Source organism: Enoplosus armatus, chromosome 19 (assembly GCF_043641665.1).
Source record: "Enoplosus armatus isolate fEnoArm2 chromosome 19, fEnoArm2.hap1, whole genome shotgun sequence".
Taxonomy (NCBI): Eukaryota; Metazoa; Chordata; class Actinopteri; order Centrarchiformes; family Enoplosidae; genus Enoplosus; species Enoplosus armatus.
In genome coordinates, this window is record NC_092198.1 from 10,890,322 (window position 1) to 10,915,732 (window position 25,411).

The 25,411-nt window shown below is 41.5% G+C and overlaps 1 protein-coding gene across 2 annotated transcripts in view; it reads left to right on the plus strand.

Annotated features, from left to right (window-relative positions):
- The first annotated feature begins 7,274 nt into the window (after positions 1–7,274).
- Positions 7,275–25,411, plus strand: part of sgk1 (serum/glucocorticoid regulated kinase 1) — a 32,412-nt gene continuing 14,275 nt past the window's right edge. Inside the window, exons 1-4 of one of the 2 annotated variants that reach the window (XM_070926453.1) lie at positions 7,275–7,311; positions 7,351–7,412; positions 12,107–12,346; positions 24,277–24,492. In XM_070926453.1, coding sequence (XP_070782554.1) covers positions 7,275–7,311; positions 7,351–7,412; positions 12,107–12,346; positions 24,277–24,492 — 555 coding nt within the window. Of the gene's footprint in view, positions 7,413–12,106; positions 12,347–24,276; positions 24,493–25,411 lie in introns of both variants that reach the window. The other variant, XM_070926452.1, reaches the window with a different exon arrangement.

Consider the following 25,411-nt stretch of genomic DNA (forward strand, 5'->3'; position numbering starts at 1 on the left):
CCTGAAAATGCATGTTGGTTAAGCTACAAAAACAGCTATACTTGTTGCTGAGGAGTTACGTGGCAGACTTTGACACGTCTCACGTTGCTATCAGAGTGAAAGAATGTCTGAATGTTTGTGTCCCAGTAACCCTTGCTGGAGGTTGTAGATGCCTTGAACCCAATGACATTTTACAGAGTATGCTTTACAGAGTACACTGTGATAGGTTTCTTCTTTTCGGTGTGTCGACCAAATGATGAATACGATGTGAATTCTAATTTATTTAAGTTTGATAGTTGAACTGAACACAGCGGTCAGATCATGTTGTCACCCAACAAACAGAAAATTTTAATGGTGTGTCAGTTTTTGCATTTTTCGGCTTGCTATCATTTCTGGGATTAAACAATTGAAATGTTAAATAAATACCAGGTAAACAAGGCAGAACCAAGTCATTGTCAGAAGTCTTATGTCTTAAGTCATGACTCTCAGCCCAAGTCAAGTCCCAGATTCTACACTTTTCCCTTCCCTGTCTGTGGCACTCAGCCTCAAGCCCTTTCATTCCTTCTGACAATGAAAATCTTTTCAAACAAGGCTTAGTAATCTTCTAAAACAGTGGGGCACGGTAGTTTTCAACAAACGTCAGTCAGAGAGGAATAATTACTGCATTTGTTGGGGACTATTTTCATCTGCGGATTAATACACATTTTGTGGAATGTGTTTTTTACGGCAGCAGGACAGTGTATATGGGATCGACTCAAGATAAACTATAGTGCCCATGTTCATTGTAATGAAGGAACATGTCATCCAGTGCAACAGTGTGAGTCATTGACACATTTTAAATAGTTTTCGGACAACAATGGAGCTCTATGGCCAAAGGGAATAAGGTATATTAGCCTTTAGCTACACAGACAATAGTTTTTAGAGGGATTAGTTCATTGTTGGTTTTGTTCTTTCCATTAGATCTTTTTGACTAGAAAGTCTGATACCCTTAAATTTGTGACTTGAGTCTGACTAGAGTCCAAGCCACGTGACTCGACTCCGCACCTCTACAAAATACCGAAACTAAAACATTTGTTTTGAAGTGTCACGGCAAATGAAACATTATGTAAAATAAATCCTGGGTGAGGGAGTCTCACTCGCTGCGTGTTGCTGTTGCTGCTCCTGTTTTAGCTGACTGAGCACAGTGATGAGCGTCGGCCAGTGAGCCATTGTAATTGGTTCTCTCCTCTCCAGTTCTTTCCCTCTGTCTCCTTAGCTCAGCACTGCAGTGTTGTCAGTCCCACTGGGAGTTGTTTCATGGCTGCACTCCCTCCCACGCACACCAACACGCACACACACACACACACACACACACACTCCAACACAGTACTGTACCCTGGCAAACAATAATACACACAACCTCACACAAAGGCACCGCAATCATTGGCACGTGAGGGTGTGTGTGCACCCCACTAGATCCTCATAGCCCATCCCTCCTTTTGCAAACAACATCACAACTAACTCCCACGCATCTCATACACACACTGGCACCAACAGTAGGCACGTGACTATGTGTGTACTGCTCATTAGGCGATGATAGATTCAGTAAGCTTGACTCTGGGCCCTGGGGAGCCTTGAGGTAAAGTACACCTAATAAGAAATAAGAAAGAGACTGACACATATACACAGATACACAAACACACTCACACTCCCAAAATGATGTTCATCACTCTATTCATTAGTCAAATGTGGGTGTCAAAGGGAATTAATGTTGTTTACTGCACCTGTCAAAAGTCTGCATTTACTTGCAGGTGGCATTCATTCTCACTCATCCTGATACCATCACACACACACACACACACACACACACACACACACTCACAGACACACAAATTTTGTCATCATCTTATACCTTGATCCTCTGTCGTTCCAACGCATTTGCGTCCTGGGATTATTCACACGAAACGAATGCTGTCAGTTTGCATATATGCCTAGCAATCTCACACACAAACACAATGCACACACACTTTTGCAGACACCGATATGCACACTTTTTCAGCCTGTGAATTTGAAGGATTCAGGAGCTTTGTGGCAACACGTGTGCGAGGCAGGGTTACTATTTGCAGCATGGGAGAGAACTTGCGTCTGGCAGTGGTGTATGAAAGGAGCACTTTTCCCTATAGATGCTCTTTGCTGCAGCCTGTGGAAGCAGAGCAGGGATATAGTTAATTTATGAAAGTGACTCAGAGTCAAGAGCAGCTTCTTTAAAGTGGAAGAGGGTGAGAGAAGACAGTGGATGAATGTCTCAGAAAACAACATTTGCACGACACAGAGATGCATGCAGACAGGTACACATGGTAGAGGGAATTTGGGGCATCATTCCCAGTGATGAGCTCACCTCCGGGTGTCAGTGGCCAGCCTGTCCCTCCCCAGGAAGAACTCACCCTTGGCGAGACGGCAGCCCATGACCCTGCCTTTTCTGAGCAGACGAGCAGAGCCAACGGGGACAGCGGAAATCAATTGTGTGTGAGGCAGTGGAGACAGGTCAGAGGGCAAAGACAAAAATAGAGAGCGAGGGGAAGATAGGCTGGCAAAGACACATCTTTCATCGTCCTCTCATCTGCAATGTTGATTCGCTCTTTTCTTGCAAATTAAACTTGCTGCAAATGGGAATACTGCTAAACTGACTGTAGAGGTGGAGACCTCTTGGCACTATATATGCCTTGTAGAGCAAGGATAAAAAGACGCTTGATCGATATCCATCGATGATCTTTCGCTGCCCTTTACACTGTGGTTCATCTGGCTGCATAGAGAAATCCACAGGAAACAGTGATTCTCACAGAATGTATGCAGAAAAGAAGACACATTTTTAATTTCGAGTGTTGTGTTTTAGGAGTTTTAAAGATTTAAAACGAACAAGCAAAATAATGCAATAGAAAAATATTTTCTCTGTTTGTTTGCACTGTCTGTGCTATCTCTCAGATGCACTGGTTTCATCAGAGCGAATCAAGTCGAGTTGAGTTGGCTTGTTTTTTCTTTCTAACAGGGCTGAAAAGGATTAGCAGAGATTTTTTTTTTACCAGGTCTTGTTTGGTATACGATCAAAACATGCCCAGTGGACCTTATTAGCAGTCTGAGATAGCAAGCGTATATTACCTCTGAAAACAGCCTCACTTGGCTTTCTATTAAAAGTTCTTGATCTGAAATGTACTGTCTGATTATTCTGGGTAAATAATAAGCATGCATATCCATGTAAACACCAACCCCCACATATCATGTAGTCGTCACAGTTGGAGGCTTTTTTGAGGAGGGGGTGGTTATATATGATACTTCACTGCATCTAGCTCACTTTGAGGAAAATCCATAATTTATTGACTTTGCGATCATTTTGGCAATTCTCTGAACCATTTAAGAAACCTTATTATTCATTATTTATTGGCTGCATTTGAATCCACAAGAGGGGCAGAGAATCTTTCGGTCTTTTGGGAGATCACAGAATAATTTATGTGCCATGGAGCTATATATTTGAGTGAGAAATTGTTGCGGTTATGTAAGGGTGTTGCTGCTGTCAGACTATATAATAGCACCCTGGAGCCCTTACAGCTTCATGAGGAGATATTTTGGCAAACTAGGTTTTTGTCTTCCTTTAGACTTATGACTGGATTCAGCAAAGCAAACCACTGATGCTTAAATATTAAGAGCAAAAATAGGCCTTTTCTTCCTTTATTATTTTATATCTTTTATATTCTTTTATATATATTATGTGCTATTTATGTACAGCCCATGCAATTAAAACCATTTGAGGGCTCAACTTAAAAACAACTCTAAGGACTAAGGATGTTGTCTTGATCAACATCCTCAATAAAACCAAGTGCAGTGTAAGAATGTTTTAAGGAATATTTTTATTGGCAAATAAAATTTTAAGAGATGCTGGTAAAGCTAAAAAAACAAAGGGGTTTTCTTTTATTTCTTGTTTGCTTCCGTTGGTAAATTGCATGCCGCCCTCAGTTCTTATGCAGCTGGGTGCAAAGCTGATTTCACCAATCATTGTTCCGTGTCATTACCGCTGAGTCACTGTTGATTGGGCCTCTGATTGATCCTGATTACAGGGAATACTGCACAGTCATTGTTCCCCCTACAAGGAGAACTACATCCGTCTCAATATGAAGCTGATGCAAACTGCTGCGCAATAAGAGTTTAATTTCCGCTGAATGCTTACCACATTTGCCGCTGACTGTTATTAAGAAATAGATTTTTAATTTACATAGCAAGTGGAGATGGTGTTTGGTGTTTGTTCCCATCTTAACCTTTCCTTTCTAATTGGTTCTGTCTTCATCAATACACTAACAGCCAGTGTAATTGTGTTGTACTAAATAAAACACTCCAGAGAAATTATCTATTTCAATAACTTTTATGCATTTGAGACAAGTTGTGTGTTTGCAGCATTTTCTGAAAAATTACTACAAACTAGTTGTATAAATAGTATAATTATTAGTATAAATTAGAATAATAGGCACTGGAACCTTCTTCATCTTTTCACCAAGCACCAGACGAAGCAAAGTGAAGCCAATGCGGAAGTGCCTTAAACCTGCATTAATTCTAATGACCAGCTGGGGGCAACTCCACTGGTTGCAAAAAGAAGTCCAATTGTATAGAAGTCTATGAGAAAATGACCCTATTCTCACTTGATTTATTACCTCAGTAAACATTTTCCTAACGAGGTTATGGTCTCAATTGCAAGTTTCAAGTCTTTTTCAACACAGCATGATGTTCATTTTATAAATGATGGTCCCATTTAGAGTAAAATAAACAATAAAGCAGCAAAACCACAACTTGTTGTTATGCTCTTCGATTTTAGTACAGATTCATTATTTTTTAGGATTTAGCTAAAATGCTAAACTATTGTAAATGTAATATAAGGGGGAAAAAGTCAGAAAGTCAGTTAACTGATTCAATACAGCAATATTTACTTAAAGCTTGTAACATTAGCTCATACTGTAATAGCCTCCATACGCTAGTCATACCAGACCAAGACTGTAGAAGCCTGAGTGTATTAAACTGAGCAATGGTGTGTCATTTAATTCAATTTTTCATTTGTGGAAGTGGAAGAATGTGTCATTTTTTGTCTCAGAATAAGTAACACATTCCTGCCTTGAACAAACAAAACATAACATGTTGATTAATGAGCTTCAGAGGTGGACAGGGCCAAGCTAGCCATTTCTCCCTGCTGTCTTTAAGCCAAGTTAAGCTAAGAAAGCGAACATATTTCCCTAAATGTCAAATTAACAAACTAACGCAAATTGGTAACTTGACCAATTTAGCGATAGCAACAATTGTCAACCAGGATTTAAATGTCAAGAGTCTATAGGTTTTCACTCCAACCAGTCATGATAAAAAAAAGCCACACAAACAATGTCTTGGATCCAGCCCCAATTATAATTCAAGTCACACTTTGACATTAGCTGCTAAAAACGCCTCAGGCCATTTGAGTTTGTTAGCTACAGCAGGCAAAGGTCAAGTTTAAACTCATTTCCTCATCATGGGTGAAATCAAGTCAGCCTTTAATCGATACATGAAGAAGACAGACAATCCAAGAAAAACCTGACAAACATGCAACATTTTTTCAGTAATAAAAACTCTATTTAAAGGGTTGTAAAAAATGTAACTTTTCTTTCTTTTTGGTTTCATTTAATTTATGATAATTTATTTTTAAGGCAATATGGCCGGCTCACAACTAGAAACAAACTAGATTTTATTTTTGTTGCCAGATTTGCTGCACACCAGAAGTGCATGGATTCATAAAAGGAACATGATTAACCATTATCATTTATGGCTGTCACATCAGGAAATTAAACTAACCCTGTGTTAGAGGTACAGAGGCAAGGGCATACACACAGATATGATGAGGTGTGTGTGTGTTCGCTTGTGTGCATCAAATCCAGCTGGACCAAAGCTGTCAGGAAAGATGGTACACTACATTAAACCCTCACACACTCACTGTGGTGGAGACATATTTTGGGTGTCTGTGTCCTCTTCAGTCCTCACTGGGGGACAATTACAGAGACAAGAAAAGAGAAAGACATCATGGGAGGGATGAACTGTGAGGTGAGGTAGATTGAAGGGGGAATACAGAGAGAGGGGAGGAGGCGCCACCATCGACTGCAGCAGAAAAAAATGTGCGAGGAAAAGGGGGAGGGCAGAGTGGTGATGAGGGACAGTGAGGGAGAGAGAGAGAGAGAGAGAGAGAGAGAGAGAGAGAGATGGAAGGAGAGAGAAGGGGAGGCGGCATCTGCTCACTGCGGAGCCTTTCATTGATAAAGTAGCGCTGTTGTGAGCCAGAGGACTGCAGCTGGACACATCACACGCGCCTCATACACACACTTCCTGGGTGTTTGTTTTCAGGTTGACACCACCGCGGCATCAATGCATTCACTCACAGTGCACTCCAAACAAGTGCACCACTGAGGACACACACACACACACACACACACTAATCACACAGTGACATGCTCTTATTGAAACGGACAGCCATCAGCAGACTCTCCCTCCTCCTCCTCTCTCCACCTTCTTTTGGGTATGTGGACATAGATCAGTGACAACAGGGAAGGGACACCTGTAACTGAGGAGCAGGAGTTGGTGCATCTGATCTGGGAGCAGTTTTTGGAGGAGTCCTCAAATAAAAACAGGCTGTCAAAGCTGCAGCGGAACCAGCCAGCACACCAGCATAAAGGTACGGAAGGATACAGTTCATGCATTTTTCATGCACACAAACTTTGAAGGGATATGTAAACACACTCAGCATGGGAATACACTCGCACATGCATGGATAAACTTCACACACACACATCAGACAGTTCACTGAGATTTTCTCCTCGCAGCAACAGGAGCTGGTACCTCTCTCCTCCTCCTCTCTCCATCTTTTTGTGTGCAGCACTTTCTCTCTTACCCCCCCCCCCATCTTTATCTCCATCCTGTTGTTGTTCCTGTAATCTCATTCTCATTGCAGCATCCTGCCTCTCTCCCTCGTATTTTGGTCCATCTGCCTCCTCCACCTCCACCTCCACCTCCACCTCCTCTCGCTCTCACTCTCCTCCTCGCATCCTCTTTCTGCCACCTCTCTCTCTCTCTCTGTCTCTCTGTCTCTCTCTCTCTCTCCCTAAACACATAGGCATCTCTCTCATTTGCCGTCCCGCACTTGTCCCTGCAAAAGCCACAGCTCTCTCCTCATGCCTTAAACAACTCTCTCTCTTTCACTCCCGGTCAGTCTGTCCGTCATCCTGGGATCTACAGAGGCAAGCGGAGTGCCGGTGTCGGCCATGAAGCTGATGAACGGGGGAGGAGGAGGAGGAGGAGGTGGCGGGGGAGGTGGAGGAGGTGCAGGAGTCGGAGGAGGGGGAGAGAAGACCGCCTTTTCCTTTAAGAAGTGCTCTGCTTTCCAGTTTGTCAAGAGAAAGGTGAGTTTGGATGACACACACACACACACAGACACACACATTTTGGGGTGGATGCATCTGTGAGTGTGTGCCTACACATGCACCTACACAACCAAAGAGTGAGAGGTGTATTGGCTGAGAGAGGAGGTGTCACAGCCTGAGTGCTCCCTCTCTCTCTCTTCCTGTGTGTGTGTGTGTGCGTGTGTGTGTGTGTGCCAGAGATGATGTCATTGTTAAAGCTGAGCCTCGCTAACCAGACGCAAGATCTGGCTCCCTGCGTCTCTGTGTTTACTGTGTGTGTGAATGTGTTTCTCTGTACATGTGTATGTGTGTGTGTGTGTGTGTGTGTGAGCTCCTAAACACTGTTGCATTACAGAACCCACAAGTGTCTGTTGTGTAGAAATCATGACATCACTGAGCTGGTGAAGTCCTACAGTTAAGGATCTACTCAGCACGTCCTGCATTATGCTGCAGTGCTGTCACAGGGCTCATGTCCTGTGTAATGTTAATGGTTTGCATTAAATGCTTTCCTTGGTTGATGTGTTTGTGTAATGTGTGTGTGTGTGTGTGTGTGTGTGTGTGTGTGTGTGTGTGTATGTGTGTGTGTGTGTGTGTGTATCTGTGTGTGTGTGTGTGTGTGTGCTGACATTTCCAAAAACAAAAGTACAATCCGGTGATTTAATGGACTACAAAACTGCACTTGGAGGACATTTGGTACGGCTTTGTAATTACGCGTACTTTATAACGGTAAAGTTGTAACTAATGGCTTTAGTAATGCTCAATAAATCATCTGTTGTCGAATATAACTAACTCTTCTTAACTTGTAATTTGTGAGCAAACTCAAAATGAGAAACTCATTAACCGTCATTAATGACTTACTCGCTTTCTAATAAGCCATCAAGGCTGCAGTTATAAATGTTAGTCAGTCATTAATTAAGGGTAACAGGTTGTTTACTTTTAAGTGAAACATCAAGATGAGAGAAAGAGCTAGCAAAAAGTAAGGTTTGCAAGAGGATGATATGAACCAGGGATTTTTCACAATCAGCTGTTCTTATTACTGCACTATAAAGCATTGATATATTCTTTATTAATATAATAATACCTTAATTACAACTTGCTAACCCTTTGCAAAGTATGCCTTATCAGAAAGTAGATTGACCTTTGCTTAAAATATATGCATGCATTAGAAAAATAACAAACATAGAGCAAAAAAATTAATCGATCAACTGTAAATTAATCAGCAACTCATTTAGTCATCTGTCATTTTTTAAGTAAAAATGCAAAAAAGGTTGGTGGTTCTGATTTTTCAAATGGAAATATTTGCTGGTTTTCTTAGTTCTCCATGATCATAAATTAAATATATTTGGGTTTTGGACTGTTTAATGAGGTCAACTTGGGCTCTAAGAAATTGGAAATGTCATTTTATTTTATTTTTTTCTGACAGTTTATAGACCAAATGATTACTTGATCAATTGAGAAAATAATTGGCAGATTAATAGATAATAAAAAACAAGGGTTAAATCTAGTTGTAAACAGTTGTGAACAATCCATAAGAGGCTTGAAAACCATTTAAATATTAATGTTAGTGCTGGCAACTGCTGGCAATCCTTTAAATCTGTGCTACAGGAATGAGTCCTAAAACCCGGAAATGAGTTAGCATTTTCACACTTCCCTCGTCTCGAAGTCAATGGGTTTTTTGAATGGGATTTTGGTCAGATGCCTGAAATAAGGTCTGTGGTTAACACAAGTTTAAGAGATTTTAACATTTTTAGTTGAGGGAACCAGGGCGCTGCTAACTTCCGGGTTTGCCTACAAAAATATGTCATCCCTGCAGCACTACAAATCAGAGTAAATAAGAAAGTAGAAAGACAATAGTGTTTCATAAGGATGCCCATGTCAGTAATGCCAGTATCGATAAACTCAAATGTGAATTACTGTAAAACTAGTTGACATGATCAGGGGTTTGTTGGACTCGTGAGCGCCAGTGTATGCTGTAATCTGTCTAAACCTCCATTAGTGTTTGTAACACTCACTCAAAACATGCCAAGCTTGAAAAACAGTTCAACTTCTGCTCCCCCAATCTGAATAATTAGTAACCGATTCACATGAGATCAAAAGACAACATGAAGCAATATGACTGCGGGGTATTACAGGAAATGACTAACATTACTTTCAGCATGTGGAGGAGAGGTGGAGTGATGCATTCACTCAATAATCACTGGATTGCTTTGGGAATATGGAACAACATTATTTTTTCCATTACCCAAACTGTAATATGATAAATCAGACAATAAAGTAAGGCTTTATTGCACAGGTTATTATGTTCAAGTTACCACATTTTCAGCCTTAGGGAGGGAATACTTTTCAGGATAACAACAAATTGGCAACAGTTGACAATAATTTATGCACTTGATAAATAATCCCTGGTTTAAGGTTTGTCGGGTAGATTAAGATACTTTTCTAGTCTGGTTGTGTCATCGACATGTGTTCTTGCTCGCGGTAGGGTTGTCCAAAGTGTGTGTTGGTCTCAGATGGCGTACAGTATGGTGTGGATCACTGATGACTCGGCAGGTTAATACGGGCAGATTGTGTTGTGTTAACACCCACGCATGAACACACATGCAGTCCCACAGGCACATTCTGCTGCGATGAGTCTCCCGTGGGATTTTGAAAAAAAAAAATCATAATATTCAGTAATTCAGAGCCTGAGGATCTATCTATCTATCTATCTATCTATCTATCTATCTATCTATCTATCTATGTTAAATCTTTTGTTGTTCTTGCCTTTCTTTTGCATATTTCCATATAAAACCAGCTTTCCTCCCACCCTAACAAGAACAACAGAAGCTTCCAGATACGCATCAGCACACAGCTCTTATTAATGCCTGCTGCTGTTCAGGGTTTATTTGTCTCTCTATTTGTGTCTAAATAAGCCTAATCACATAATGGGGAGAGAGTCCAGACGGAGCACTGTATCATACAAATGGGTAAGGGAAACGATGGGGAAGGAAATGTAAAATCAATGGCTGTGTGTGTGTGTTTTGCCTGTGAACTCAGACTGTACATTTCAGGTGATGTCTCGATGAGAATATACACAGTTACAGAACTGTTGCTCCAAACATTACACAGTCCTCCTCATATCAAACACTAACTAGACGTGCCATTTAGGCAATCAGGGACATTTTGAAATTTAGTTTTGGGATGCAACATTTCCCCAAAGTTACATCACGATAATGTCAGCAGTGTTTGAGATGCGACGTGTAACACATGGACAAACAAAGTGGGCTTACATAAAGGAAAACACTTTGCTGCTGCTGTGAACACCGTGTTTTTTGTGCCTGAGGTGAAGAAGTGTTAAGCTTTGGATGACACCTCTCATCAGTTTCATCGTCAGAGTGACATGTTGAACAAGAAGTATGACAGCGCACTGTCTGATCCGTTGGGTAGTGCCAAAACATTTGTCACTCTGCTTTGAATATGATGACAAATAACAAAGGAAGAAAAAAAAACTCTAATTGGATGTAACATCAATCACATGTTAATGTCTTCTGTGAAGAAACCTGTGAAGTCTTATTTCAGGTGTGCGTCATTGGACTTCCGTGCAAGTCCTGCAGGCTGGTTTGTTTTTGCACTGACCTGCTGGAGTGTTTTTCCAAGTCTGTTTTCCTTTAGACCCGACATGCCTTGACACGCTGTCTGGCTACCATTCGACTTAGGCATTCAATCTCAGAGTGTGTATGTGTGTGTGTGTGTGTGTGTGTGTGTGTGTGTGTCACAGATGTCTGGACTCTGTGCTGCTCAGTCACACAGGCTACTGCCCCGCAGCGCGTGTTTGCTAAATGTTTCGACTCACGCAGCGGGACGAGATTTCATAAGGCTTCTCATGCCTTTCTCTCTCCCTGTCGCTCTGGTTTTGTCTCCCATGTGTCCCCTTTTTTCTGTTTCCTCTCCACTTTCACCACCTCTCCTCCATGTTTCTTTGCCCCAAAACACACACACACACACACACACACACACATACACACACACTCACACACTGGGTATTATTGGGTTTGTGACGGTGCTTTTCTGGGAAGCCTTAGTCACTGCAGGAGTAGTGTGTGTGTATGCAATGTGTATTGGTGATATCTCTCCATTAAACACAATGCCTGTGGTTACATAATGTGAACATTTGTTAGTGAGAAGGGCGTCGAGGGGTTTTAATTTGTGATAATTTAGAAAGATACTTCTCAAAGTATTGACATTAACACAGAGATTCCAAAGAAATTTAGGCAAGATTAGACAAGATCCATTCTTCCTCGTATTTGAGGGTGCCATCAGCATTGTGCTTTGTGTCATCAACATGCAACAGTTGTGTGTGCATGCATGTACTGTATGTCATTTGGTGTGTGTTTCCATGCTGATTCATATGTTCAAAGTGTGGCAGAGCAGAGAAGCAATCTCTGCATCTTTGAAGTGCAAATCCGTGTGTGTGTGTCCCACTTGAACTGACATGTAATCAGGGATAACATGGGAAACTCCTCTTTCTCTGATCAAAGGAACAGCTGGCAGGGTTGACAGTGTGTGTGTGTGTGTGTGTTTGTAGAGCACCTGTGCAAGTACTTGCATGTGAATAAGAAGAAGAGAAAGTAAAAGTAAAATCAAACCAACATTTTTTTTCTAAAGAATGAATTTCTCAAGCTGTTTTTGACATGAACACCTTCTGTCCTGCGCAGGTACGAAGATGGATGAGGAACCCCAAAGTGAGTGTGGAAAAGGCCCAGGGGAAAGGCCACCTTTACTCCTGTCCACGGTGTCCGCTGGCCGAGGACCTGTGGTACACTCACTTCCCCTCGCCCTATGGCTGCTGCCACTATGGCGGCCTGCAGGGCGGCCAGTACTACCACCAGGAGCCGTGCTCGCCGTGCCCTGCCAGTGGGCAAAGCAGCGGCCATGACAAGAGCAAGGGCTGCAAGGTAAAGAGAAAGACAAACAGAGAGAGTGTATGTGTGTTCATGAATGCATTTGTGTCACTACTCATTCATTAAGTCACACTCTCTCACTCTGTGACACACAATCAACTGCCTGCACCTCTGAGTATCATTTGTCACCTCCATCACACACACAGCTGTAGGCAGTGAGCAACATGCTCAGTCTTCATTTAAAAGACACCAAAGGTTTATTTTCATAGCTTGGCAAGGCTGAATTTTGAAGAAATATGTAGAGAATAATGTGCAAGACATGTAGAATATTTCCATTTGATGTAATTCATTAAAAAGGTTAATGTGATTTTGAATGAGGTTTTCTAACCTCTGGCACAGAAGCCCTGGTTTCCCTTCAGCTTGCTATGCTGTGTCTTCAGCATCACAACAAGAAGATCCAATATACTGTATGTGTGATATTATTATACCATGTGAAATAAAACATTTTCTTTACATTTAAAGAAATGGGAAATCTAATGGTTAAATGAAGAGTTAATGAGGACAATGTGACCTGTGACATACATCCCACCATCCTCTCACCACAAATCTCCCCCTCTGGCCTGCAGGTGCAAGTACATCCACAAACACCCTCCCTAACAACACTTGACTCATTGTACAGACCTCCCTCTGTTTGCCCATTAACGCTCGTTGAAAGTAGTCAAAGAAGCAAATGAGATACAAACAGGACTCTAGACATTGTTCTGTTTGTCTTTATTCTCCGTTTAAGCTCTACTACAAGGGCTGTTACGTAACAGAAACAGTAAGGCAACTGAAGACTGGAGCGTTTTTTCAAAGACCCCTTCGTTGTTGTTGCTCACCACGGGCTGGTGTTCCTGAAATTAGAGCAGGCAGGAGCAGAAAACATGAACATTGTATTAAAAATGAAACAAAAAAAATGTAAAACACCAGTGCACTGAACAGCATGCTGTCAACATACAAACGGCCCAAACACACACCAGTCCATTCACACTAATGCTGCTGCAGGTGTCCTTGGTTATGCGACTGCAATCATAATAGCTATCCTGCTCCTATCAATCATCATACCCATCAATTGGTTCCCCGCTCGTGTGTGTGTGTTTTTCCAGTCCCATGGGCAACAGGAGAAAATGAGTCATCGCTGTCCCAGCACTACAAAGCCACTGTGTGTTTGCATGTGAGCGTGCGCACTGAGGAACCAGTGTTTAGGTGTTGTCATCCGTCACTCCATTGTCTTTCCTGCAGCCCTTTAGTTTATTTTTTTCTCTGTTTTGTGTCATTTTTTTCTTGGGTTTTCTTCCAGGCCGTTCTGTCTCTCGCTCTATCTCTCCATCAATTCCACCTCTTGCCCTCACAACCAATAGATCTGTCACTAATGTCTCACTGGAGATAACTGGCGTGTGCGTGAGTAGAATTAATGGGTGCTGCGGCGAAGTGGGGAGCAGGCTGCGGGGCGGGGGGGTTAAAGAGGAGGGGGCTCTGTGGTGAGTCATAGTTAGTTTTCACTGCAGAGTGTGCGTGCATGTGAAGTCAACGCAAAGCCAATGTGGAGTTAAACAGGACTGACCTATAGTAGCTCATATCTCGTGTGGTTTTTGTGATCCAAGACTCGATGAATGATTGACCGCATTTAAACTGGAAACTTACAACATACAGCAGCAGTAAGATGCATATTCTAAAGATGGACTGACATGCACACTTCCTGTGTTTGCAAAAATTCAGCACACAGACGTCATGTTCTGTACTGTTTCACTACGTACCGTACCATATCTCAGCACACTCTGTCCAAACACTTAAATGTAACAACTCAGGCCCTCAAAGTTGGCTTGCCAAACACTCGCAGAGTGTGACACTTGTTCAACAAATGGAGCGGTGACAGAAACATTTCCCCCGCGCACGCCAGGCGTGCCGCTCTGTTCTCGAGGGAGGGCCACCCACAGCCTGACTCAAGTGCAAATGAGCAGAGCTTCACTTGGAAATTTGTCAGCTCATCAAAGTGAACCGTATCAGTCGCTGTCTAGCAAGTGTCTCAGACTCGGACTTAAGAAAGTGGGGTGATGATGCTGGCAGGCTGCTGTAACATTTTAGAGGATGAGGAGGAGATGAATAAGATACCAGACGTTGACAGACAGTGCCAGCTTACTCTTAAGAGTGCAGAGACTCAGAGGACATTTGTCATGGTCTGATACAATGCTCTTTATTCTTGACTTTTTATGCTGTTGTAAATCGAGAAGTATATTATTTTGCCTTAAGTGTCCTGTATTGTTGAATACTGAATGTTCAACTTTTGGTCTCGCTCACTGTAGTTTTTTCTGCCTTCTGCTCATTGTGAGCAGAAACTTTTGAAATTGTTAATCTGTACTTGGCCGCAAAATGCAGTTGTTAGTTGCCAGAGGAGCTGCATCTGAGCTGAAATTCAAGTTTCCACTAACACCCCTCAGAGGCAAAAAATAAATGTATTATGAACTTTGCAATATTTGAATTAATATAAGGACATTTACCTGCGTCGTTCTCTCTTCAAAAAGGCTTCCCTGACAGATTGCCTACCTCTACCTCCTTTTCCTCCTCATTAAAAATCCATGAAATGTAATTACAAAGCGTCAGCACCATTTACAATGCAGGTAGCTTAGCTTAGCCTTGACCCAGTGCTTGGCGTAGCCTTCACCCCGCTGCACCTTTCGATGAGTCTATCAGAGCCAAAGCTAAATATAGACCAACTTTATGGCGCTGATCTTATTATATTATGAAATCAGTGTACTAAATTTATGACACCTACAATTCTTTTTCCATGGGGTGATAACTGCAGGGAAAATAAGGGAGGGAGAGGAGGGGAGGTTTACTGTAAGTAGGAGGAAAGACAGTGTTTGGAGGAAATTAGAATTAAAAATAAACGAAGGGTAAACAATAATGGCTGGAGAGGAAAAGTGAGAGAGGGACTGGTGCTGAGGGGAAAGACATAAACAGGGGAAACAGCAGTGATAGCGAGAGACAGAGAGACGGGGGGGGGGGGGGTTATTAGAAGATAGAGGATGAGGTCAGAGCATCTGCCCCACTGCCTGAGCATGACCAGAAATCAAAAGCATATAAATCCTCCTGATAAGGACGTCCTGTACTGTCCTATGTGCACACCAACAGACCATCAGATACTCCACACACACACACACACACATGCACAAAGCTAATGCAAACGCAGCCTTTCCACTAATCTCTTACATCAAGCCTGTACTGTTCCTGACTTAATCAAAAATGAAAAGAACATGAACTTCTGCTGACTGCTGGATGTCCTGGCATGTTATCTCTTGTCATACAATTTCAGTACTAGAATCAGTAGAATTTCTGGAACTTTTCATCAGGTAAGATGGTTCTATTATATTCTATTTCTATATCATGCATTTTACAAGCTCATAGCCATTACATAAGTTGCTTACTGGCATTATTCCCTTAGGACCTGTTCTGGGTATGGATAATGATGGCTGATAGTGTTGTTAATCATTCAGTGCATTTGGTATGGCTTAAACACCTTTTCCCAGAAAGGCCCAGTCTGCTCCCGTTTGTGTTTACTGTCCAAAACTCATTCATGCAGGAGAAAAAGAGAAAAAGGGGGCAGGAGAGAGGAAGGAAGGAAGGAAGGAAGGAAGGAAGGCAGGAAGTGAAGCAGAGAAGACGGGGTGTGAAGAAATCCAAGGCAGTGAGAGAAGCCAACCGCGTCCAAGAAGAACAGTGATTTTTTATCTACTCCTATGCATCCTGTGAGAGGCTGTTGACTATTGATTAGATCTCAGATGAAAGTGGTGGATGAAAGCAGAGGTTGAAAAACTGCAAATGAATTTCTCGAAATTAGCTTGGATGCAGAATAAGGTTTACCTCATTTGTCAGTGAGGTAAGCTCACCTTGTTAATGTTTTGTGAGAGTCATCTGGAACAAAAACCTGATCATACTGTACCTTTGTCCTCAAACGCCCAGCTACAGATGATCAGTGGGTCGCTGGCGTTTGAAAACATGTTTCTCATGTGTAAGTTGGCTGCACTGGTTCGTTCTCCGCTGAGACAAAACAGAGGGAGACGACCTGTGACAAATCCACCTCTCTTGTTCTCCTTCAGCAGCGACAAGGCCCTGCAGGCTAAGCTCTGTACCACGAATGCTAATGCATCGCGTCTGAGTCAGTGAATGAGACCAGGAGGAGGCAGTCATGGTGGGCTGATTTCATTCAAAGATCTTGTCGAGTGAGACTGTATGTCGATGACAAGTACAAATACAATGCAGGTGTTTCATCAGATAACAAGTCAGGCGGATTTTAGAAGTAGAAATGGCCACATTGTAGGGCCTATATATTGGCTGTTAACATTGCCTCCTTAGACAAAGATTTCTCACTTTTATGGTGCATTACATTTTCCTGTAATGTGAGAATACGCTTCTGCTGGACTTTGAGCTCCAGACTTTGGCTCTTCACTTAGTCTTATCTGTGAAGTGTTGTCTGAGAAGCAACCGATCTCAGGCAGGTCACTTCTTAATGGACCTAATGGTTAATGACTTGTGTGTCATATTCAAAGATTGCTCCACTTTACTGGTGACCTTTTACTGGAACTCCACTGACACGAACTCTGGACTCTGGCCATCTCCCACACAGCTGTTTAAATTTAAACGGTGAACACTGGATGGAAAATCTTGATTTGCTGCTGATTCATCTAAATAAAACCAATATTTAGGTCAATATTATATACTTGTTTCACTGTAATGAAATCCAATACATCACCACAAACTGTAGTTTCAGCAGAAATGATTTATTGCAGCGCTTTTCTATGAGATAACTAAGTGCACCTAATGAACTGGTGACCTTTGTCTCTCCTGACCAACACTCGGTCCTCTCCTCACAGGTTACACAGCCTGGCAAAAACCTTGCTTGAATTTCAGCTTTAGTTGCATTTGCCATGAATTGCATTACTGTCAAAGCGGCTCTTAGCTTGTATTGGGAATAAGCAGGAATTAAGAGGAACAACCCACAAGGTCCAATTATATTTCATACAAAGAGTTACACAGAGAGCACCCAGAGCCAAAAACCCTTTCCGAGTTGTTGGCTTGTCATGCATACTGTACCAATACCGCGGCGAAATGCCTCTCATTCCAAATTTCTGTTTGCACTCTTTTGAATAGTTCAGCGATTTGACTCAAAACTTTCTATTCTCCTTGTTAAAGACCTCAGCACGTATTCACATTCACGCCATATAAAGTCGGAAACCCCCTGGGCTTTCAAATTCTGTGCTTAGTAATGAAACTGGTAAGCAGTTAGTGTTGCTATGAAGCCAGTTTGTATAGGTTTGGCAAACTTCCAGCTCCTACTAGTCCTCTTGGCAACACCTGATAGTGTCAGCTGATTGGTTGTTGAAAACCCTGACTTTCATTCATGCATTGCCCTCCCTATTGTTATGACTCATATCTTTCCCGTCCTCTGATTTAAACATATTTAAGCAGCATTTTTATGAGGGAACTCTCCCAGGGTCTGGAAAGCAGTTCTAAGCCACCGCTGTTTAGCATACACTTAGCAATGGAAAACTGCTAATCCTTTGATATTCTTTTGTTCCAAAGCCAAGTGCTCTGGCAGTGGAAGAATGTGGTTGGAGTAATAAACTTGGAATTGCTTTTCTTGCATGATCTCTCCTCTTTGCTCACATTCGACGTATATATACACCCTGAAATGGCACGGCGCATTTGTTTCCATTGCTGCTGCTGCAGCATTATACAGGCCTTCTCTGCCAAAGCACAAAAGAAGGACATAAATAAGCATAGAGAAGGCACTTCATACCTTGGCTACAGTTTCCAGGGATTGTCGTGATACAGGGGGATGTGTGAATTAGCTTTGTAGTGTTTCACCCACACCTAGCTATAACAAGCTAGAGGGGAGCTGAAGAAGAAAAAGTAAGGCAAGTTGTTTGTGATGTTGAGAGCCATCCTGACTAATCTGTGTCTGGTTTGATACAGATAACAAAGGCATTCAATGTACGTAGAGAGAGATACACATCTACATGACTGCATGACGTGAGGAGAAACATGAGGAAAGAGATTTAAAGGAGACGACACAGCTTTATTTTTGATAATATTTTCAGGGTTTTAATGCAAGATTGATTGAAGAAAGGGATTAAATGATGAGGACAAATGATAAAAATGATCATTTTGACATAAGAGATGATGTTTTTCTTTTCCCAATTAAAATAGAGGATTAGGTATATTAATGGGCATAAAATGGACCATGATGTAGACTCAAAAGGACGGTAGAAAATTTTGTATCAGTTTCTACACCCCTTGTAGATTAAATCCCCCGTATCAGGGAGATCCACCAGCATCAGTACTTCTCCCTCATGCTCCCCTTCTTCTCCCTCCCTCCCTCCCTCTTTCTCGCCGCTGACCTTGGCCCACTAGAAAAAAAAGGGAGCATCCTCCCTTCCAAGTCTCATTGTGAGGGAATTTGGGAATTATTGTTGCTCTAATCTACCCTGAGAACCCGGCTAATCCCTTCTTCCATCTTGATGTTCCAGAGCGAATGCCAAAACTGCTGTGCCACGGAGGCTCAGCAGCTCCCTGACTGTGCAGTGTAACTTTCTTCCATTCACGTACTCAGCTCTATTGAAACTGCTTTGTGCACTGAGGTTTTTGGGTTTACGGCTCACACTCGGCAACTAAGCTTAGAGTCGACCTGACCTGCTTCCACATGAACAATACGCTTACTCATGTCATTACTAGTGCACAATAAGCTACTGTAGTTGAGCTTTGTTACTAGATACTGCATTTTGTAGTGCTGTAAAAAGGCTTGAACCTGTTGGTCTTACTGTCAATCAATTTCCTGTGCAGGTCAGCCTAAAGATGTCATTCTGGTTTTGTGTATTTGTGTATGGACAGTTAGCATTGATATCCAATTGCACAGTACAGACACACTCACTTTGATTCAGACTGAAGTATCTCAACAACTATACGATTGTTATGAAATTTTGTACAGACATTCATGCTCCCCAGAAGATGAATCTCACTGACTTTGGTGATCCCCTGATTTTTCATCTAGCACCACCAGCCGTTTAACATTTGTGGGTTTTTTGTGAAATGTCTCAGCAACTATTGGATGGATCGCTTTGGTGATTTGGCACAAAATCAAAGTGAGGTCAACATTCTATTGTGTTTGGTTTCTGACTAAATACCTGAAAAATAACAACATTGCCATTAGCCTCAGCTAAACTTGTGTTAGGGTTAATTATAAAAAAACATGCTATTATGTTAGCATGATTACACGCTAAACTAAGATGTTGAACATGGTATACATAAAATGTTATACCAGCTGTAGGCTATATACCCGCCAAACATCAGCATGTTAGCATTATCATTGTGAGCATGTTAGCAGAGTACAGCCACACAGAGATGTTTGTTATTTTCACAAATATCTGTGAAATGATTATCCTATTTTATTACGCAAGAGAAAGTTGGCATCCAGTGAATTTGTCAAATTAGGTAGTCAAATAATTTTAACCTCAAACATCTAAAATAAGATGAGCCGTGTCTGTAGTGTTTTTAAAATCAGTGAGCCAAGGTTTTCACCAATTTAGTCAAACTGTGCTCAATGCAATGTGAAATGGTTGGGTTGTTATGATCTCAGTGAGCCATGAGGTGATACTTAATGTCAAAACAAAGGAGAACGAAATTAATCTCATAATATAGGCTTTGTGCCACATACATACACTCTTCTCTTTCTGTTTATTGAGATGAGAAAGAGAGAGAGGGATAAATATGGGAGACGATGCTAAGAAAGTCCAGGGATAGGGCAGCTTTTTAATTTCCAGTAAAAGTGGCAGGGGTTGAGGCACAGTGGATGACCATGTATATTAATGTTTTGCCAGGAAGTCAGGATTTAGAGACTTCAGTGCTCCTCAGGATTTAAAGATGAAAAGAGTCAGAGTTTGACCCCAGAGGATGAAAATGGCTGCAAACCTGAAAGCAGCTTAGGGTCAATATTCCAATCTTGAAACGCCAAACTTACTCCATGGTCTGTTTCCCTGTTCAACAATAACATGACAGTTCCAGCCGTCTTGTTTCTCAGATGCTTGTTTTTCAGGTTGACTCTCCCTCTCTCTCTCTCTCTGGCTCTGAACAGTATTTCTGAGGTTTAATCTCCCATGAGACACACTGTAGTTTGGCGTTTGAATTCCATTTGGACTGCCTGAATCATAGCTCTCTGCCTCTCTACCTGTTTGGACCCCCCCCCCCCACCCTTCATTTTAAGATCCGTGTTTGCGATCTAGGAACAGAAGCGGGGGAAAGAAAAGGGAGAAGAAAGAGCAGTGACCTTGGTGTTAATGAACAAGTCTTATCTCTGACAGAGAATGGGACGGCTTATGTAAGACTATCTCACACTCTCATTCTCTCTGTTTATCTTTTTGTCTTTCAAACATATTTTTCTTTGTCTCATCTTCTTTGCTTGCACCTCATTCCCTCCTTCTGACTCCCCCCACCGATGCTCTCTCCTGTCGCCTCCCCTCATTTCATTACTCTTTGATGCTCAGACATATGTGGGACATCACACAGCCTGTTAGAGGTAGAGTGACACACCAATGGGAGCTTTAGAGGACAGGACAAGGCCAAAAGGGGGTTACCAGGAAAGACTACCATAGCCTGGCTAATAACACTACTATAAACACTGTCCCTATACTGTGTATTGTACAAAGGCCTTAGGCGGAGGTATTGCTTGGATTGAATGGACAGAATAACAGAATTGTCCTACGATGCAATAGCAGCTGTAAATATCTGTTTAGACAAGCTCACTATGATATTTGTTTTTTGACACTGTCAGATTGGTTGGTCCAAGAAACATCTTTTTATTAAATGTCTTTCAGTCACTGCTGGTGTGTTTGTGACCACAGAAACTCTCTGTCAGGGCTGTTTTTCTATATTTATAGATGTACTTGGACTATCCTATTCTAAAACCCAACTTAGTATGAGCTTACTGTTGGTTTGGGTTATAATTTGGAGTCTCTTTTAATACATTATTTTGTCTATTGTAGACTTATATCCGTCAACATTATGAGCCTCATCAAATCAGTACTGCAGGGCTACTATATTGCACTCTGAAGTGTTTCTGTTATTTTGTCTACCCCTAAATGAAGGAACCTCCCCGATGTGTTATGCATGTGTTTATCGTTTATCATACTGTGCTGTATTTTATGGCTAGCTTTATTGTATGAGAGTAAAGGGCAAATCTTCATGTAAAGGTTTTACATAGATGATGTATATAAAACACAGGCAAAGGGCAGTTAAGAGGTAAGTAAGGAGGCAGCAGAAGAAAGGGGACTGATGAAATCTGAAGTCTCGTGTGATGTTTTTATTTCTTGATTTATGGAACTTTGTGGCTGATGTGTACATCCTGGCCTTAGTATGAGAAAGTCCCTGTTCTATATTACATCCTGAGTTTATGAGGTGAAAGGACAGATCTTATAGGAGAGGCCTCATATAACTTAACTAATAGCAGGACCACTGTTGTCTTAAAGGGTTGCTGCAGAAAACCAGGTCAAAGGGCAGGGAGAGGGGTTAAGAGGAAGGAAATGGCATCCATATATGTGTGTAGTTGAGTGTGTGCATGTGTGTGTATATGTGTGTTATACTCCCTGTGCACATATTTTCAGGAATGCATGGTACTTTCTCTGGAACAAGGTTCAATACGAGGCCATGCAATAAAGGATAATTTGCATAAAAAATATGCACAGTTCAGTCTAATAAAGAGCAGTTTATGGGTATGTACATACACTACACAACTATGATGAAATATATATAACTATGATGAAATGTTGCCTAGAGAAACAATGTTTATGATATATACACACAAACAAAAAGAAACTGAAGCATAAAAATGACAATTCGCTGTTGTACGGGGGGTTATGTGCCAAACTATTTCTTGCCTGGGAGCAGTGACTTCCTGGTGTCTCCACTGGTTGCCTGGCAACTGCTCAGAGCCAAGAAATAGTCCAGAACATAACCCCCGTAAAAGTGGAATTTGTGCAGATAAAACTTAAAACCTGTTAATTAGCGAGCTTTAGAGGTTCTGGTAGGCAGATTTGATTACCTTTGGACAGAGCCAGGCTAGCTGTTTCACCCTGTTTCCAGTCTTTGTGCTAAGCTAAGCTAACCGACTGCTGGCTGTAGCTTCATGTTTAATGGACAAATGACAGCGGTGTCAATCCTCTTATGGAACTCTCCTTCAGAAAGCGAATAAACGTATTTCCCAAAATGTGAAATGATTCCTTTAACACTTTAATAGGAATATGTATTAATTCAATACAAGTTTGGCTAAATGATAGGATTAAATTTCCACAGTAGACACACATAGAGGTAGTCCTACACTCACACACACACACACACACACACACACACTGTTATGACATAATGGTATCATCTTGTGTTTGACACCCTCAGTAATTATTTGGATCCATTCTGTCCTTCTTATAATTATAGTCAAGGGAGCCACCATTCACACACAGGGAAAGTTTTTTTTGCTGATGTTGCAAGTTTGGACTTGCATGCACATGCACACACGCTCACTCACACACACTTCCCTCTGCCAAATCATGGCAATGTAGAGGCCAGCGGAGCAGCACCCACTGATAGAGGCCTTGATAAGACTCATTTGAAATGGCTGCAGTCACTGAACCTGTCCGCTCTGTGTGCCAAGGGCACCATTTACCTTACATAACAGCCATTCTGGGTCACTGACACATCCATCTAATGCAATTTGGTTTCCTCAGGAACTATGTGCACCTTGACCTCAGCTCCCATTGTCCCATGTATCTTAGATTTATCTACCATACCCTCTCTTTCTCCTGTGTGTGTGTGCGTGTGTGTGTGTGTGTGTGTGTGTGTGCGCTTGGAGGGTATTTGTGCTTTATGCCCATGATATGTATTCAGTCAGTGTCGCCAGTCAGTCACATGTTAAATGATATTTGAGAAGAGGTATTTGTGGTGAGAAGTCCTCAGGAGAGTGTGTCACTGTGCAGCTGCCACATGAGAGGAGATTACTGCTAAAGCTGAGTCTAACTGCCTCCTATGTGATGCAAATGTGACCTCATAAAGTGATGACAGCTGTGGTATGCTCCAGAACTTACAGTACATATGTGTTTCCTTTAGCTTGGTAATATCTTTAGATAATGCTCTGGTTCATTGGTGACTATGATTAAAATAATCACTTTTTATTGCACTAAGCATGACTTCAAAAGACTATTCTCAAAATACCTACATCCCTGGCACTAAACACATTGAAACACATGTTTCTTAGTCCTACTGCGTATAGTTGACTTTCATGTTCAAAACTGAAAGGGAAAGACACAATAAAGACCCCAAATCAATTGTAATGTGTATTGGATTGAATCCACAGCTAGATTAGTTAATACCTTAAAATGTTATGAAAAGGCTCAAGAATAGGGTTCTTGTTTATTATTTAGGTATTACCTGTTAAGGAAATAACTGGAAAATTTAAGATTAGGAAACTCATCAGGTTTGGGGGTTAAGGCAGCTTTCCTGTGAAAACCATGTATCTCTAAAGCTTTTATGAGCTAAAAAAAACCCCATACCTGTTATCAGCTTTGCGACAAGTTGTGACAAGAAGTTTGGAGATACATGTTTTTTACTGGACAATGACACTATATGAATTGAGATAAGATCCCGATAGCATGTACTGTTTTTAAGTAGATGGTTAATGTTGATAATTAAGATTTGTTTGGCATGACCTAAACAATATGAGTATGTCTAAACTCTATCAGTTAGGTTGTGGCTATGGGTTTAGGGGATTACATGTTAGTCTGTTTAAATGCTGCAGATAAGAAAGTGACCCTTTCTCGAAGAGGTTGAGGTATTTATTCCATGTGAAGTATCTGGTTTTGATCTTTACTGGCCAATTGAAAAACACAATTTATCCTCACTTACAGGTGAGGAAGTGGAAGATGCTGGCTCGCCATTATGGCGACGGTACGGGCAAGCAGAAGGAAGCAGAGTCAGACGTCCACCTGGGGGGTTGTCACTCCTGGGGGATCAATGCCTCGCCCCTCCTGGCCAGCCCTGTCATGCTGGAGTGCTCCATCTGCAGTGGGCCCTACATCAGCTACACCCTAGAGGATACCTGGCAGCCACGTCAACGCACACAGGCAAGTCCATTCTGCTTACAAGCTAATTAAATTACAGGTAGCAAACAAACAAAATTATTCATTACGGAAATCAGTGGATCCCAAAGCAAGGGGACTCCCAGGTGTCCTCGATGGAGGATTCCAGGAAATCTCCAGAGAAAAGATGGATTGTCAAAGTCTTTGTTATATTATACAATAGATGTTAGCAATGTACAGTAAAAGACTGTTTTCATTCTGTTTTCTCAGGTGGTTAATTATATGATAACACCTACTGGGAGTTGACTAAATAATGAAAATACTTGGCAGAGAAAAACTTGGCTTAGGACTTTAAGTTTTAAGTAACTTAGTATTAGAAACACTTGCATTAAAAAGCCATATGTTCGTCCATCTCTAATTGTTCATTTCAGTTCATGATCTTCTTCAGTGGTACAGTGGACAGTTGCATTGTCATGATTTTAGAGGATGCTACTCTATGCACTTTGGCCACAGATCATTTGGCTCTGTTCACTGGAGAACAAAGTGCTGACTGCCACACCACTTTTATTGCTGACCGGTACTGCTAATTGCTATTCAACATAACATGACCCACCTTTGTAGCGATGCTTGTAATTGTCATGACCTTTTTCATGGTATTATAGTGGCATCCACATTTTTCAAGTACTGTTGAGGCAAATGGGTAACAAGTTAATAGTAGCACAAAGTAATATTTGATATTTCTCTGTGTCTTCTTTGTGCACATTTTCTGCACTCCCACTCTGCTGCCAAAAACCAGCATGAGAAGTAATAAGTTCTTATGACACAATTTTCATGGTAATGCAAAATTTAACATCAAAATAAGCGATATTAGAAAGCACAATGAGTCTATGTTTGAAACATCAGTGAAACAAGAATTTAAAATTGAAATTAATAAAAGATGGTGCCTAATTTCTCCCTCTTTTCA